This window comes from Tamandua tetradactyla, chromosome 16 (genome assembly GCF_023851605.1).
Source record: "Tamandua tetradactyla isolate mTamTet1 chromosome 16, mTamTet1.pri, whole genome shotgun sequence".
NCBI lineage: Eukaryota > Metazoa > Chordata > Mammalia > Pilosa > Myrmecophagidae > Tamandua > Tamandua tetradactyla.
Window position 1 is genome coordinate 41891960 of NC_135342.1, and position 17689 is coordinate 41909648.

Consider the following 17689-nt stretch of genomic DNA (forward strand, 5'->3'; position numbering starts at 1 on the left):
ACATGGGAAGGCACAGGGTGATCCCTGCTGCCCTTCTCTACAGGCCTCTGGGTTCCAACACCTTTCCCTGGGGTGATTTCTTTCTGCATCTCCAAAGGCCTGGGCTGAGCTACAAGTGCTGAGATGAGGTATGCTGAGCTGCTTGGGCTGTGCTACATTGAGTGCCCTCATTTAAGCGCCAGCCAATTAAATCAAACATCATTCATTACAGCCGGCACACCTCTTAGTCGACTGCAGATGTAATGAGCAACAGATGAGGTTCAAGTGCCATTGGTGCATGTCCACAGCAATAGATCAAGGCACCTTCACCTGGCCAAGTTGACAACTGAATCTGACTACCACAGGCCCCTAGCTCAGATAAACCTATAATAAGAGCTAAAGGTACTAGGAGTTTTTGCCCCTGCAGAGAGAGGGCAGAGCTAATGGAAAAACAAACAAAAAAAGAGGTTTTTTTGAGTCAGACAGTACAAAATGCTTGAAAAGGGCTGGACTCTAAAAAAAGAGGGCACAGAGAGCCTAGAGGTACATAAAGCCAAGTACCAACTTAAGCTCTTGATTGAGAAACCAGAGGCACAGGGGATCTGCTCTGAAAACGACTTTTTTTTTTTTTTTGCTTTGTTTGTAGTACTTAACAGTTCATTAGATAAAACTGCAAGCCTTCTCAGGTTGCAGCACTGCCCCAGGCAAGGGCGGAATTAAATTAAAGTTACTCTGAGAAGCAAAGTAACTAGTTAGGTGAAAGTAGTTGATTCTCTAAAGGCTGTACCTTCCCCAAGAGAAAGGTGAGGCCAGCTCAAGTGGAATCTCTCCCTTAAGGAATTCATGCCACCTCTCTCAACCATGCCGCCCCCTGTCTCAATCATGCCCCCCCTACCCACCCCCTTCCCATCAGGGAGAGTCTGCTGAAGTTAAAGGCTTCACACCACTTTATACTGGTGGGAAACTATGGGCAGACAAGCCCCACATACTGGGCAGGATAGGAAAAACACAGAGTTTAGAAGCTTCATAGGAAAGTCTGTCAACCTGCTGGGTCTCACCTTCAGGGAAAACTGATGCTGTGATTCTCCTCCTGAGAGGAGGCTAGTCCAGTCTGGGAAGATCTGACTAGGGAATATAATATCTGAGGAGCTCCTTCTCAAAAAAAAAAAAAAAACACTCTGTATAGGCAGGGCAAGAAACAGAAAAACAAAAACTGAAAAATTCTGATCAGTTAAACGGAACCTATGCCAGAGGTCTAGAATACATTACATTGAATGTCAAATAACAGATAGATAGCAAAGCCATCCAGCAAGAGAATCATAGGTAGAAGAGTAAAAACAGCTCCCAGAATAATCTAATTAAGGAAATCAGATGCCTAGGCTCCAGCAAAAAATAATGAGCCATACTAGAAAAATCGAAGATATGGCCCCATTAAAGGAATAAATCAGTAATTCAAATAAGATACAAGAGTTGAGATACCTAATTCAGGATGTTCGAACAGATGTGGAAATCATCAAAAATCAAATCAGTGAGTTGAGGGAGGATATAAAGGAGGCATTGGGGGAACAAAAAGAAGGAATAGTTTTAAAAACAAATCAGATCTTCTAGGAATGAAATGCACAGTAGAAAAGATGAAAAAAACAATAGAAACCTACAACAATAGATTTGAAGAGGCAGAAGAAAGGATTGGTGAAGTAGAGGACTGAACTTCTGAAGTCTGACACACAAAAGAAAATACAAGGAAAAGAATGGAAAAATATGAGCAGAGTTATCAGGGAATTGAATGACAACATGAAGTACATGAATATATGTGTTGTAGTTGTCCCAGAAGGAGAAGAGAAGGGAAAAGGAGGAGAAAGACTAATGGAGGAAATTATCACTGAAAATTCCAGTCTTTTATGAAAGACATAAAATGAAAGATCCAAAAAGTGTGTTGTACCCCAGACAGAATAGATCCAAATATACATACTCTAAGACACTTACTAATTAGACTGTGAGATGTCGAAGAGAAAGAGATAATTTTAAAAGCAGCAAGAGAAAAGCAGTCCATCACATATAAAGGAAACCCTATATGACTATATGTGGATTTCTCAGCAGAAACCATAGAGGCGAGAAGGCAGTGGTATGCTTGATTTAAGATTCTAAAAGAGAAAAACTGCCAATTCTGTATGCAACAAAATTGTCCTTAAAAAATGAGGAGGAACATTTTCAGAGAATTACTGAGAGAAATTGTGACCAAGAGACCAGCTCTACAAGAACTACTAAAGGGAGCACTACAGGCAAATAGGGAAAGACGAGAGAGGCGTGTAGAAAAGAATGTAGAAATGAAGACTGTCAGTAAAGGTAAAAAGCAAAAAAAAAAAAAAAAAAATTAGATATGGTATATAAAATCCAAAATACAAAATGGTAGAAGAAAATACTGCCTTTACAGTAATAACACTAAATGTTAATGGATGAAATTCCCCAATCAAAAGACATAGACTGTCAGAATGGATTACCCATGTATATGCTGTCTACAGGAGACTCATTTTAGACCCAAGGACAAAAATAGGTTGAAAGTGAAAGGTTGGGAAAACATATTTCATGCAAACAACAATCAGAAAAGAGCAGGAATAGCTGTACTAATATCTAACAAATTAGACTTCAAATATAAAACAATTAAAAGAGACAAAGAAGGATACTTTGTATTAATAAAAGAAACAATTCAACAAGAAGGCATAACAATCATAAATATTTATGCACCAAGTCAGAGTGCTCCAAAATACATGAGGCAAACACTGAAAACACTAAAGGGAGAATTAGACACTTCTACCCTAATTGTTGGAGATGTCAATTCCTCACTCTCATCAGTGGATAGAACTTCTAGACAGAGGATCAGTAAAGAAACAGAGAATTTGAATAATGCAATAAATGAACTAGACTTAACAGGTATTTACAGAACATTATACCCCACAGCTGTATGATCATGGATCATTCTCAAGTATAGACCATGTGCTAGGACACAAAGCAAGTCTCCATAAAATTAAAAAGATTGAAATCATATAAAACACTTTCTTGGATCATAAAAGAATGAAGTTGGAAATCAATAACAGGCAGAGGGTCAGAAAATTCACAAATATTTGGAGCCTAAGCAACACACTGTTAAACAACAAGCGGGCCAAAAAGAAATTACGAAGAACTCAGTAAATATATTGAGGCAAATAAAATGAAAACACGACATACCAAAATCTATGGGATGCAGCAAAGGCAATGCTAAGAGGGAAATTTTAAATTCCTTAATCAAAAAAGAAGAAAGAGCAAAAAGCAATGAATTAACTGTTCACTTGAAAGAACTAGAGAAAGAACAGCAAAATGACCCCAAAGCAAACAAAAGGAAAGAAATAACAATTAGAGTAGAAATAAATGAAATTGAGAACATGAAAGCAATAGAAAAAATAAACAAAAGCAGAAGTCGATTCTTTGAGAAAATCAATAAAATTGATGGACCCTTAGTTAAACTGACAAAAAGAAAAAGAGAGAGGAGGCAAATAAATAAATGAGAAATGGAAGAGGAGACATAACCACTGACCTCGCAAAAATAAAACAGATAACAAGAGGGACACTATGAACAATTATATACTGAAAAACTAGACAATGTTGATGAAATGGACAACTTCCTAGAAAGACATGAATAACCAACATTGACTGGAGAAGAAGTAGATAACCTCAGCAAACCAATCACAAGTAAAGAGATTGAATAAGTCATCAAGAAGCTTCCAAAAAAGAAGCCCAGAACCAGATGGCTTGACAGGTGAATTCTACCAAGCATTCAAGAAAGAATTAGTACCAATCCTAGTCCTCGAAAAAATTGAAGAGGAGGGAAGGCTGCCTAACTTATTCTATGAAGACAACGTCACCTTCATACCAAGCCAAACAAAGATAGTACTGAGAAGAAAATTACAGACAAATCTTTCTAATAAAGTAGATGCAAAAGTCCTCAGCAGAATTCTTGCGTGTCGAATCCAGCAGCATGTTTAAAGAATTATACACCATGACCAAGTGGAATTTATTCCAGGCATGCAAGACTGGTTCAGCACAAGAAAACCAATTAATATAATATACCGTATCAATGAGTCAAAGCAGAAAAAACACACAGTTATCTCAGCTGATGCCAAAAAAAGGCATTTCGCAAAATTCAACATCCTTTCTTGATGGAAGCACTTCAAAGGATAGAAGTAGACGGGAACTTCCTCAACATGATAAAGGGAATAAATGAAAAACCCATAGCTAACATCATCCTCAATGGGGAAAGACTGAAAGCTTTCCCCCTAATATCAGGAACAAGACGAGGATGTCCACTGTCAGCATTGTTATTCAACATTATACTAGAAGCTCTAGCCAGAGCAATTAGACAAGAAAAAGAAATAAAAGGCGTCCATAGTGGAATGGAAGAAAACGCTCATTGTTTGCTGATGATATGATACTATATGTCAAAAATCCTGAAAAATCTGCAACAAAGCTAGTAGAACTAATAAATGAGTACAGCAAAGTCGTAGGGTACAAGATCAACACTGCAAAATCAGTAGTGTTTCTATATACTAGTAATGAGCATTCTGATGAAGAAATCAAGAAAAACATTCCATTTACAATTACAACTAAAGAATAAAATATTTAGGAATAAATTTCAGGATACAAAAGACCTATGCACAGAAAACTACAAGAAATTGCTAAAAGAAATCATGGAAGACCTAAATAAATGGAAGGGCATATGGTGTTCATGGATTGGAAGAGTAAGTATAGTTAAGATGTCAGTTCTATCCAAGTTGATTTATAGTCAATGCAATACCAATTAAAATCCCCAAAACTTAACTTGCAGAAATAGAAAAACCAATAATCAAATTTATTTGGAAAGGCAGAGTGTCCTGAATAGCTAAAAATATCTTGAGAAGGAAAAATGAAGTGGGAGGTCTCATACTACCTCACTTTAAAGCACATTATGGAGCTATGGTGGTCAGAGTACACGGTACTGGCATAAGATAGATATACTGACCAATGGAATCGAATAGAGTGTTCAGATATAGACCCTGTCATCTATGGACAGTTGTTTTATTTTTTCTGTTTGTTTGGGAAATGCATGGGCCAGGAATTGAACCCTGATCTCCCACATGGCAGGCAAGAATTTGACCACTGAACTACCCTTGTATCCCCTATGGACAATTGATCTTTGATAAGGCTGTCAAGCCAACTCAACTGGGAGAGTAGCCTCTTCAAAAAATGGTGCTTGGACCAAGGGATTGAGAAAATCTTTTAGACTGAAAGGGGGAAGAGAGAAATAAGACAAATTCCAAACAGAGTCAAGAGATTATCTTGGAGGTTATTCTTACGCATTAAATAGATATCACCTTTTTAGTTAAGGTGTAATAGAGAGGCTGGAGGGAAGTGCCTGAAAATGTAGAGCTGTGTTCCAGTAGCCATGTTTCTTGAAGATGATTGTATAATGATATAGCTTTTGTAGTGTGACTGTGTGATTGTGAAAACCTTGTGTCTGGTGCTCCTTTTATCTACCTTATTGACAGATGAGTAAAACATATGGATTAAAAATAAATAAATAATGGGGGGATAAATGTTAAAATAAATTTAGTAGATTGAAATGCTAGTGATCAGTGAAAGGGAGGGGGTAAGGGGTATGGAATGCATGAATTTTTTTCTGTTTTCCTTTTATTTCATTTTCTGAATTGATTCAGCTGTTCTAAGAAATTATCATAATGATGACCATAACTCCGAAGGGTGCACATCTCTGTTCTAGTTTGCTAGCCGCCAGAATGCAAAATACCAGAAACTGAATGGCATTTAAAAGGGGGAATTTAATAAATTGCTAGTTTACAGTTCTAAGGCCAAGAAAATGTCCCAATTAAAACAGATCTATAGAAATGTCCAATCAAAGGCATCCAGGGAAAGATACTTTGGTTCAAGAAGGCTGATGAAGTTCACGGTTTCTCTCTCAAGTGGAGGGGCACATGGTAAACACAGTCAGAGTTTCTCTCTCATCTGGAAAGGCATATGGTGAACACGGTCAGGGTTCATCTCTCATCTAGAAGGGCACATGGCAAACACAGCATCATCTGCTAGCTTCTTCTCTTGGCTTCCTGTTTCATGAAGCTCCCGGGAGGCATTTTCCTTCATCTCCAAGGGTTGCTGGCTAGTAGACTCTGCTTCCCATGACTATGCTGTTCTGCTCTGCTCTCTCTGAATCTCCCATTCTCCAAAATGTTTCCTCTTTTATAGGACTCCAATAAACCAATCAAGACCCACCCATTTGGGTGGAGGCATGTCGTCACCTAATCCAGCTTAACAACCAGTCTTGACTAAATCACATCATCAGGGAGGTGATATGATTACAGTTTCAAACATACAGTATTATAGGGATTATTCTACTTTTATGAAATGGGATTTTGATTAAGACATGGCTTTTCTAGGGGGCACACTTTGTTTCAAACCAGCAAAATCTCCATAGCAACGTGAGACAGAAATGCCAGGATTAGCCATGACCCAACATCAAGGCGTTGAAAAAACCTTCTTAACCAAAAGGAGTAAGAGAGAAATGAAGAAAAATAAAGTGTCAGTGGCTGAGAGATTTCAGACAGAGTCGAGAGGTTGTCCTGGAAGTTATTCTTATGCATCATATAGATAGCCCTTTTTAGTTTATGGTATATTGGAGTGGCTAGAGGAGAGGGAAGTACATGAAACTAGAGCAGTATTCCAGTAGCCTTGTTTCTTGAAGATGATTGTATAATGATATAGCTTTTACAGCGTGACTGTGTAATTATGAAACTTAAGTCTTGCAGAAATCATATTTGGATTTAGCTTAAAATTTTCTTGTCATTTTTTAAGAATTAAAAAACACTGTTTTAGGAGCTAGGAGGAAAGTTGCATAGAAATTGCTTTTGTTTCAGCAATGAAATAATTGATGTGCTATTTTCTTTAAATCTTACTTTTTAAAAAGAAAATATTTCATTTTCAGTTTTTTATAACAATATTTTATTAATTTTATGTAGTGATTTATGTAAGACCGAAGGTATATTTAATAGTCACATTCTCATTAAATTATATTAAACTGTTTTAAAATGCTTCTAATGTTCTGTATTTGAAGGTAATAGATAATTTCACAGATTATAAAACTCTGGAAGCTTTAAATCAAATAACAGTATATCCTTTTGCTTCAGTCATGGAAGAAGTTGACTCATGATGTTGATGAGTGGGAACTTCAAAGAGCACAGAAGGTAGTTTTAAAGATAATGAGGAGATAATGGAGAATGAGAATACAAATATTTATCATTTGATTTGGCACAGAAGATGATTGTTGGATTTGAAAGAACAGTTTCTGTACAGTGAGAACAAAAGCCAAAGGCTTAATGAAGTAAATGACAAGGGAGGAAAAGCAGTTGTGATGGTCAGTTGTTTGAGAAGCAGAGCATCACAAGAAGAAAGGTAAATAGGGTAGTAGTTAATGGAAGGGGTCATAAGTAAGGTAAAATATTTTGAGAGGAAGAAACCTCTTCTGTATGTTGAAGTCAGACTAGAGCTAATGGTGGAAAAGTTGAAATTGCTAGAAAGAAATTACAGAATGTAGGAGGAAAATTGAAATTTATTCAGTTACCAAATGATAAGTAGTAATGTATGTCAAGAAAATAGGTAAGTGGCCATAAAACTGTTGATTCAGCACCAACCATCCCCCATACCTTATGTATAGCTGAGTACATCTTTTCCAAATTTGTTTAGACATGTGATTTTACTCTTCTGTTTTCTACTCTAGATTATAGCAATACGCCCCAGTAGAAGGATTACACACATCCCAGGTTCTTTAGAAGATGAAGATGAGGATGAAGATCATGATGACATTATCATGCTAGAGAAAAAAATACGAACATCTAGTATGCCAGAGCAGGCCCATAAAATCTGTGTCAAAGAGATAAAAAGGTAAATTGTAGAAGGGATTCATTCATGTTTTCATTTTGTTTATTAATGTTAATAATTGTTGCTATGGAAACTTGATTCTGTTTTGGATCACAGACTGAAAACTGAGTCATTTGTTTTGTTTTCTGATTGTTCTTTTTCTTATGCTTTATATATGTACAGATCACTATATTCATTTTATCTTCCATTGTCAACTCTTACCTTTTATAGTTTCCTACTTCTTAAGGGATAGTCTTCATCAATGGAATACTTTTCCCTCTTTCTTTGTTCTTCAACCAGCATCTGATTCTTTGTGTGTGTATGTGTGTGTGTGTTTTACCAGCATCTAATTTTAAAGCATAGTTTATACACTGAATCAACACCATTTTTACTAGTCTTTTTTCTCAAGTACTGAGGATAAATGGTACAACTCTTCCACCTACAGTATGCTGTCAAACTTGTAACTCATAACTGCTTTTTCATTGTCTTTAATAATAGACCATACTTTCCATTTGAACATGTTTGTTCAGTTATCGTTGTGTTCTTCACATCACTGTTTGCCTCTTTAGATTATAAACTAGAAAGCAGAAACTATTGGTTTCTTTTTGTTCAAGATAAAGTATAAGGAAACCTGAGCAACAGAATAGGGTATGTGCGTTGATTGCAATTTCTGGATAATCTCAGGGTTAAGTAGAAGGCCATTTTTTTCAACCCTTTCAGCACTTTTAGCTGTATAGCTTTATTGCATTTTCTTTTTTTAATGAATTATAATGCATCTAATTGAATACTTAGTAACTGAAAATATGACTTTTTTCCTTTTTTTGGTTGATAGAGATTTATTGAGATGAACTGACATCCTGAAATGAGAGCCATATGCAATTTACCATAGACTTAACTTGAACAAAACTGTTTTCGACAAACTGAAAACTCACTTGGAGTTGAGTTATCATAGTAATTTTTTTTACTTTTCTTATTATATAAAATAACAGGTATACAAAGCAAAGAAAGAAAAAAGCAATAGTTTTCAAAGTACTCTTCAACAAGTAGTTACAGGACAGTTCCCACAGTTTGTCATGGGCTACCATACCATCATTTCAGATTTTTCCTTCTAGCTGCTCCAGAACACTGGAGATTAAAGGTTTCTGGAAAGTTATCCTAGTGCATGGAACCTTTGTAGAATTGCCTTAGGTATCCTTTAGGATTGGCTGGAATGGTTTTTGTTGGGGTTTGGCAAGTTTTGATGGGTAGCAATGTCTAACTGAAGTTTGTGTATGAGTAACCTCTTGACTCCATTTGAACTCTCTCAGCCACTAATACTTATTTGTTACACTTCTTTTCCCCCTTTTGGTCAAGATGGCATTGTTGATCCCATGGTGTCAGGGCCAGACTCATTGCTGGGAGTCATTTCCCATGCTGAGTAATATTTAAAAAAATTTTTTTTAAGGCTGTGAAGTATAACTTATCTATAAAAAAGCAATAAATTTCCAAGTACATTTTAAAAAGCAGTTATGAAACAGATTTTAAAGTTAGGTGTAGGTTATAGTTCCACAATTTTTCATTTTTTCTTCTAGGTGCTTCAAGACACTGGAGACCAACAGAAATATCGATATGATTCAGTAGTCATACTCATTTCTAAATCCTATTTTTTTCTGTTATACTCCTCCTTCTCTTTAAGTGCCATGTATACATAAAAGAAATAAATTTCAAAGTGCATTACAACAATTAGTTGTACAACAGTTTTTGGTATGGAATTTACAATTCCACAATTTTCTTTTTTACTTCTAAGCTGCTCTAAGGTACTGCAGGCTAAAAGAAATATCAGTGTAATGATTCGGCACTCATACTCATTTGTTAAACTTGACCTTTTTTTGTGTAACTCCACCATCACCTTTGATCTTTCTTCCACTCTTTAGGAGTATTTGGAGTATGATCATTCTAACTTTTTCGTGTTAAAAGGGGCTGTCAATAATATGGAATAGGAGGATGGAACTCATTGATGTTGTGAGAGGGCTGGCCCCTCTGCGTTTCAGGACTTACCTGGTCCAGGGACACATCTGGAGGCTGTAGGTTCTGGAAAGATACCCTAGTGCATGGAACCCTCTAGAATGCTATATAATGCCCTTGGTATTCTTGGATTCACAGGAATGATTTTGGTTGGGATTTGGCAAGTTGTGATAGGTAGCAATATCTAACTGAAGCATTGTAAGAATGACCTCTATTGCAGTCTCTTGACTCTATTTGAACTCTTTCAGCCACTGATACCTTATTTGTTATACTTCTTTTCCCCTTTACATTTTTTTTGTGTGTGGATGGGCAGGAAATTGAACCCGGATCTCCTGCATAGCAGGTGAGCATTATACCATTGAACCACCCACGTACCTAGATTTGAGTTCCTGAGGTTCACAGTTAAGAACATTAGTAAATATAACTGAGGGGAATTTTAAATTGACTCTGGCAATTAATAAATATGTAATATCAATTATGTACAAGAGCACTTTGTTAGGCACTGCATATGTTATGAAAGTTACATTTTAAAATTATATATCTGATGTTAGCTTTTCTGAGCTGACCTTATCTGTGACACAAAATAATAACTAAATAGGCAGTTAAATCTTACTATAATAAGTAAATCAGTGGATGTGTGTGACCTAGACTCTGCCTGTGAATTCAAGAGTGGCAGACATTGGTGAGACCATATTTCAAAGATAGAATCAGATACAGTGTTGTTCTCCCCAGGTTAGAGGTATCTATTTTGTTTTATACGGTATTTATAAATTTTCTTTTAATATACTGTATTTATAAAATTTTTATTAGAAGTTTTTTAACTTGCTTAAGTAAATATGCACAAAATATCTGACGAATAAAGGTAGATGTACTTTATTTTTTTAATATGTAAGTTTTCTATGTTCTTGAACATATTTGTTATGTATTTTTTCCCTACAGACTCAAAAAAATGCCTCAGTCAATGCCAGAATATGCTCTGACAAGGAATTATTTGGAACTTATGGTGGAACTTCCTTGGAACAAAAGTACAACTGGTGAGCAAATAAAATAATACCTTTTTTTGTGATCTGTCACTCAGACAGCTCACACAGATTCTCATTGTAAATCTGTAAGTTTACAGATTATCCTACTGTTAAATTAGTTCTTGGTGTAAATTATTTACTAACTAAACTCATATTACCTAAGTCTTCGGATCAAATAGGAAAAGAGGGTGCTACAAGAAGGGCCTTGTGCCATAACTGGTGATTTATGTATTTCTCAATACCAATAGCCAATCACTCAGTCAATAAAATTTTTGTATTTATGAACTATTTGTCAGAAAAAAGAAAATTAACACTGAAGTAGTGAGAGTAAGTACCAAATCAGTACTGTAGATAGTAACTCTTTTTTTTTATGTTTTTGAAAAGAAATAATTATATAAAAGGACAGGATAATAATAAATCAGTTTTACCATTTTCATGCTTTTTTTCCCCTGTTAGAGCCAGTTTGGGAAATTTAAGTTCTTTTTAGTCAATAGAGTTTTTCACTTTATCTAGAGTATTTGATACCAGTTTTCCTATGAATTTGCTATGTGTTTTCCCTTGGGGTAGGATGTATTATTCAGTTGTCTTTCATTATTTTGAGAACCATTTTATTTACATTTGTTTCTGTTATTGGACCTACTTTTGTTAGTTTACATACAAAGTTTATTGAGTTCAATAGTAGACTGATTGCCTAAATCATTGTTGGCATCAGAGTAGCTGTATGGTTGACTTTAAAAAGTTAAACAGATACATCATCCTGGCTAATATAATTCCTACATTTGAAAAAATGCTAGAGGACCCCCCTACTGCTGAGCGTCATTCTTAGACCTTTCCCTCCCATCCCACCCCTCACCCCCATTCCCAGTCCCTCTTGCCCTCATCCCTCACCCCTCTCCCTCCTCCCACCCACCCCTCTTCCCCATCCTCACCCTTGAGACAGAGTGCCCGGGTAATTAAGGGACCAGGCTGCACTCAGGCTGCTGCTGTCTTCTGCCAAGGTTAAGGCCCATTCCACTGCCTACCTTCTCATCGCACTGGGGCACTTGGGCCAGCTTATGCCAGGAGCCACTGTAGGTTGCCCCACTTAAGGGGCTGTTTGCCTTGTCAGTGTTCATTCTCAGCAATTCTAGGATATACTGGATAATAATGTTCTAAGCCTGGAACAGAGACAATTTTATGAGGAAAATGGATTTCTTGTCATTAAAATCTGGTACCCAATGGGGATATCCTGTGCTTTGGGATAAGTTTGAAAAAATCTTCACAAAGGAGAAGCCAATGGGATTAATTGCTGCAAGAGATGTAACATTGCAAAATCACAATGAAAAAGTGGTGACAAAGGTCAAGATTTCCAAGTAAATGAGGAACTCTTCAGATTCTGCATTCTCCCCCAGAATGCATAATTGGAATCAACATTCTCAGCAAATGGCAGAATCCCCGCACTGGTTCTCTGACTCAAGATGTGAGGGCTATTATGGTAGGAAAGGCCAAGTTTAACCACTAGAACTGCCCCTACATAGAATAATCTTCATTTAGAAGCAATATTGTATTCCTGGAGGGATTGCAGAGATTATTGCCCCTCTTAAGGACTTGAAGGACGCAGGGATGGTGATTCCCACCACCTCCTAATTCAGCTTTCCTATTTGGCCTGTGTAGGAAACAGTTGAGTCCTGGAGAATGACTGTCGGTTATTGTCAACTAGGTGGTGACTCAAGTTGCACCTGCTATTCCAGATGTGATATCATTGTTTCAGCAAATCAACATATCACCTAGTACCTGTATGCAGCTATCAATCTGGCAAATGCTTCTTTTTCAATAGCTGTCAGTAAGAACCACCAGAGACAGTTTGAATTCAGCAGTATGCCTTCACTGTTCTGCCTCAGCAGTGTATTAGCTCTCCAGCTCTGGGTCACAAGCTTGTCACAGGGACCTTGATCGTTTCTCCCTCCCACAAGACATCACACTGGTCCATTATATTGATAATATCATGTTGATTAGACCTAGTAAGCAAAAAGTAGCAGCTACTCTAGAAAGTCATTTACGTGTCAGGGAATGGAAGGTAAATCCAACAAAAATACAGGGGCCCTCCACCTCTGAAATTTCTAGGTGTCCAGTGGTGTGGGGCATGTTGAGGTATCCCTTCTAAGGTGAAGGATAAGCTATTGCATCTGGTCCCTCCTACAACCAAAACAGAGGCACTATGCCTAATTGTCCTCTTTGGATTTTGGAGACAACATATTCTTCATTTAGGTATGGTACTCCAACCCATTTACCGAATGAGCAGAAAAGCTGCTAGTTTTGAGTAGGGACCAGGACAAGTGGAGACTCTACAACAAGTCCAGCCTGCTATGCAAGCTGCTCTGCATCTTGGGCCATATGATCCACCAGATCCAGTGGTTCTGGAAGTATCAGTGACAAATAGGAATCCTGTCTGGAGCCTTTGGCAGGCCCCTATAGGAGAATCACAAGACAGATCCTTAGATTTTAGAGCAAAGCCTTACCATCTACTGCAGATAATTACTCTCCTTTTGAGAAGTAGCTTTTAGCCTGGCTCTGGGTCTTAGTAGAGACTGAATGCTTAACATGGGCCCCAAATTTACCATGAGACCTGAGTTGCCTATCATGAGCTGGGTGTTCTCTGACTTGCCAAGCCATGAAGTTGGGTCTGCATAGCAGCATTCCATCATAAAATGGAAACGGTATATAAGAGATGGGACTCAAGCATGCCCTGAAGGCACTTCCACAAGTTACACGAGGAAGTGCTCAAATTCCCATGGCTCCCACTCCTGCCACATTATCTTCCCTTTCTCAGACCAGAACCATGGCCTCTTAGGAGTTTCTTATAGTCAGTTGACTGAGAAAGAGAAAACTTGGGCCTGGTTTATGGATGGTTCTGCCTGATATGCAGGGACCACGCAGAAGTGGACAACTGCAGCACTACCACCCCTTTCTGAGATGTCCTTAAAAGACAGTGGTGAGAGGAAATCCTCCCTAATGGCGAAACTTCGAGCAATACACCTGGTTGTTTATTTTGTTTGGAAGGAGTGTTGGCCAGAGGTGCTTTTGTATCCTGACTCCTGGGCTGTTGCTAATGGTTTGGATGGATAGTTAGTGACTTGGAAGGAACATGATTGGATAATTGAAGACACAGAGGTCTGGGGAAGAGGTATGCAGGTAGACCTTTCTGAGTGGGCAAAGAATATGAAGATATTTGTGTCCCAAGTGAATGCTCACTAGAGAATGACTTCATCAGGGGAAAGTTTTAATAGTCAAGTGGATAAAATGACCCTACCTGTGGATGCAAGTCATTCTCTTTCCTCAGCCACTCCTGCCATTGCCCAATGGCTCATGAACAAAATGGGCATGGTGGTAGGGATGGAGGTTATGCATGGACTTGCAAGATGGACTTCTACTCACCAAGGCCGACCTGGCTATGGCCAACTACTCAGTGCCCAATCTGCCAGCAACAGAGACCCACACTCAGTTCCCAGTCGGGCACCATTCCTCAAGGTGATTAAGCTGCCACCTGGTGAAAGTTGATTATATTGGACCACTTCCATCATGAAAGGGGCAACTATTTGTTCTAACTGGAATAGACACATACTCCAGATATAGATTTGCCTTCCCTGTTTGTAGTGCTTCTGCAAAAACTACCATCTGTGGACTTAGAGAATGCCTTATCCACCTTAACGGTATTCCATACAGGATTGCTTCTGATCAAGGAACCCACTTCATGGTAAATGAAATGTGGGAATGGGCACATGCTCATGAAATTCTCTGGTCTCACCATGTTCCCCATCATCTAGAGGCAGCTCAGTTGATAGAATGGTGGGATGGCCTTTTGAAGACCCAATTACGGTACCAACTAGGTGGCAGTATCTTACAGGGCTGGGGCAGTGTTCCAGGAGGCTGTGTATGCCTCTAATCAATGTCCACTGTATGGTGGTGTTTCTCCCATTGCCAGGATTGACGGGTCCAGGAATCATGGCTTAGAAATGAGAATGGCATCACTTACTATCACCCCTGGTGATCTACTAAGAAAATTTTTGCTTCCTGTCCCTGAAACCTTAAGCTCTACTGGTCTACAGGTCTTAGTTCCAAAGGAGTGCTTCTACCAGGAGCACTAGAAGTTAGACTGCCACCTCGCTACTTTGGACTTCTCATGCCACTGAATCAACAGGTACAAAAGTGGGTACTGTTCTGTCTGGGGTGATTGATTCTGACTTTCAAAGGGAAATACGACTGCAGCTACACAATGGAGATAAGGGAGAATTTTCTTAGAATACAGGAGATCCTCTAGGGCATCTCTTAGTACTACCATGTCCTGTGATTAAAGTGAGTAGAAAACTGCAGCAACCCAATCCAGGCAGGACTACCAATGGCCCCCAAACTTCAAGAATGAAGATTTGTGTCACCTGGCAATAAACCACTGCCAGCCGAAGTGCTTGCTGAGGGCAAAGGGAACATGGAACAGGTAGTAGAAGAAGGTAGTTTTAAATATGAACTACAACCATGTGACCAGTTACAGAAACGAGGACTATGAATGTATGGATATTTCCTCCATGTTTTGTTATGAGTATGTTTGCATTTGTACATAAACAGATATCTTGTTTTCCTCTTATCACATGGCGTAAGTTATATTGTTCCTGCTATAGTATTAAAGTCATAAAATATCAAGAGTGAATGTTACACATAAGGACTTGCACTGTATTCTGGAGAGATGTAGTGTGTTTCTGGTTGTATGCAGACAGTTGAGTATTGTTAGGTAAAACACGTGTCTGTTATTTTGTTCTGTTTGCAAATTAAATATGTTTCAAGGTGATGTGTATAGTTGCCAAGCTGAGAAGGGGTGGACTGTGATGGTTAAGTCTGGTGTCAACTTGGCCAAGTGATAATACCCACTTGTCTGGTCAGGCAAGCACTGGCCTGACCATTGCCACAGGGATATTTTTTGGCTGGTTGGTAAACCGGAAGACTGGTGTATTAAATCATCAGTCAGTTTATTGCACCTGTGGCTGATTACATCTGCAGTCAACTCAGGCGGGTCTCCCACAAGCAAAATAATAATTCAATCAGTTGAAGACTTTTAAGGAGGAAGAGATTTTTTTCATAACTTCTTCAGCCAACGAACCTGTCCTGTGGAGTTCATTCAGGTCATCAGAGCTGCCAGCTTCACAGACTGCCCTATGGATTTTGGATTCTTCCATTCCCATGTTACATGAGACGCCTTTATAAATCTCATATTTATAGATACTCCATTGGTTCTGTTTCTCTAGAGAAACACAAGGCTACAGGAAAACAGTGCCCATGTGTACCTGGTGATAGAGAAGGGAAATACCGTTTTTTCTTATATCCTCTACTCATCCATGGATCTGGCCGGAACAACTCGAGAATACTGGAAGGCATTTCCTGCCATTCCTCTGGTGTCCATTGCTGCTCATCGATGTGAAGGGTATCAGTCAAGAAAACATTGAGAAGGAACTAGTAAAGGTGATGCATGAAAAAGAGTGGTAGATATTTTGAAAAATGTTATCTCTAAAACATATGTTTATGCCTCACCTAAGATCTCGTATATATACACACTGAGTTTCAGGATGTTGAATTTTTATATAAAATAAAATACCTGCCTGTTAACTTCCTGAGTACCATCCTTTTTGGTATCGAGGTTTTTTTTTTTTTTCCTTTTGGTTTCAGAGAGGGCCCAGTATGAAGCATATTTGTGCTAAATTAACTGTTAGGGAAGAATTAAAGTTAAAGTAGCCCTCTTTTGGGGTGCAAGGGTAGTTCAGAGGTAAAATTCTTACCTGCCATGCAGGAGACCCAGATTCAATTCCTGGCCCATGCATTTCCTCAACAAATAGGCAAACAAACACATTCAACAAATGGTGCTGCAATAAGCAGATACTCACATGAAAAAAGAATGAAATGTGACCCCTGCCATACAGCATATAGAAAAAAAAGTAGCTCCTTTTTCATTAGTATTTTGGGTAAGGATCATTTAACACATTTATTGAAGGAGATATCTAGGTACTAAGATGAAAATTGGCCTAATCGCCTTACTTTATTTTTGGCAACCTTTAGATTTCAGCCCTATTATATTCCTTAGGTTCCTGTCTTGGAAAGCAAGTATAGTCAGTATTTCTATTTATGCTAGTCTTCCTTCATGAATACTTTGTAAATTTACATTCATCCTACTTAGAATTTGGTCTGTTTGCTATTTCATTTTTAATTCAAGTTTTTCTGCTAACTCTGTAGTGAAGCAATTGTATTGCATCACCATTTCCATTGAATTAAGCTGTTCTTCTCACCTGCTCAGTTTTGGTTCACATTTGGGTCTGTATCTAGCTGGGCTATTGGGAAGTCCATTTTAGTTTAGAGAATCTTTAACTCAGCCCTTCAGTGTCTAACCCGTGAAGTGGAGCCATTCTGTGAGGTTGGAGAGGACCTTTCTCCTTAATAGTTTAGATTTGTGAGAAAAAGTACAAGTTCAGACATATTTAACTGCTCTGCTTCCATATCACCTGCCATGATATTGGCAAACTTCCAATATTGACATATATTTGCTTGTATCATATATGAAGTGACTATTTTCAAATTCTGTAATTTTTCTCTTTTGATGTTATGGTTCATGTACATTGTGACGAACTTCTATATAACTTGCTAACACCAATAGTCTTCTAAGAGTATTTTGAAATCTTGGTGTTCTCTTGATACGTTTTCTGTGCTCCAAGGCTTATTTTGATTAATGACATAAG

The 17689-nt window shown here is 38.0% G+C and overlaps 1 protein-coding gene across 2 annotated transcripts in view; it reads left to right on the forward strand.

Moving 5' to 3' along the window:
• LONP2 (lon peptidase 2, peroxisomal) overlaps positions 1–17689 on the forward strand; it is a 173827-nt gene that overhangs the window by 26962 nt on the left and 129176 nt on the right. The window contains exons 5-7 of one of the 2 annotated variants that reach the window (XM_077132347.1): positions 7772–7935; positions 10229–10258; positions 10855–10949. In XM_077132347.1, the coding sequence (XP_076988462.1) occupies positions 7772–7935; positions 10229–10258; positions 10855–10949 (289 nt within the window). The remainder of the gene's footprint in view (positions 1–7771; positions 7936–10228; positions 10259–10854; positions 10950–17689) is intronic. The other variant, XM_077132348.1, reaches the window with a different exon arrangement.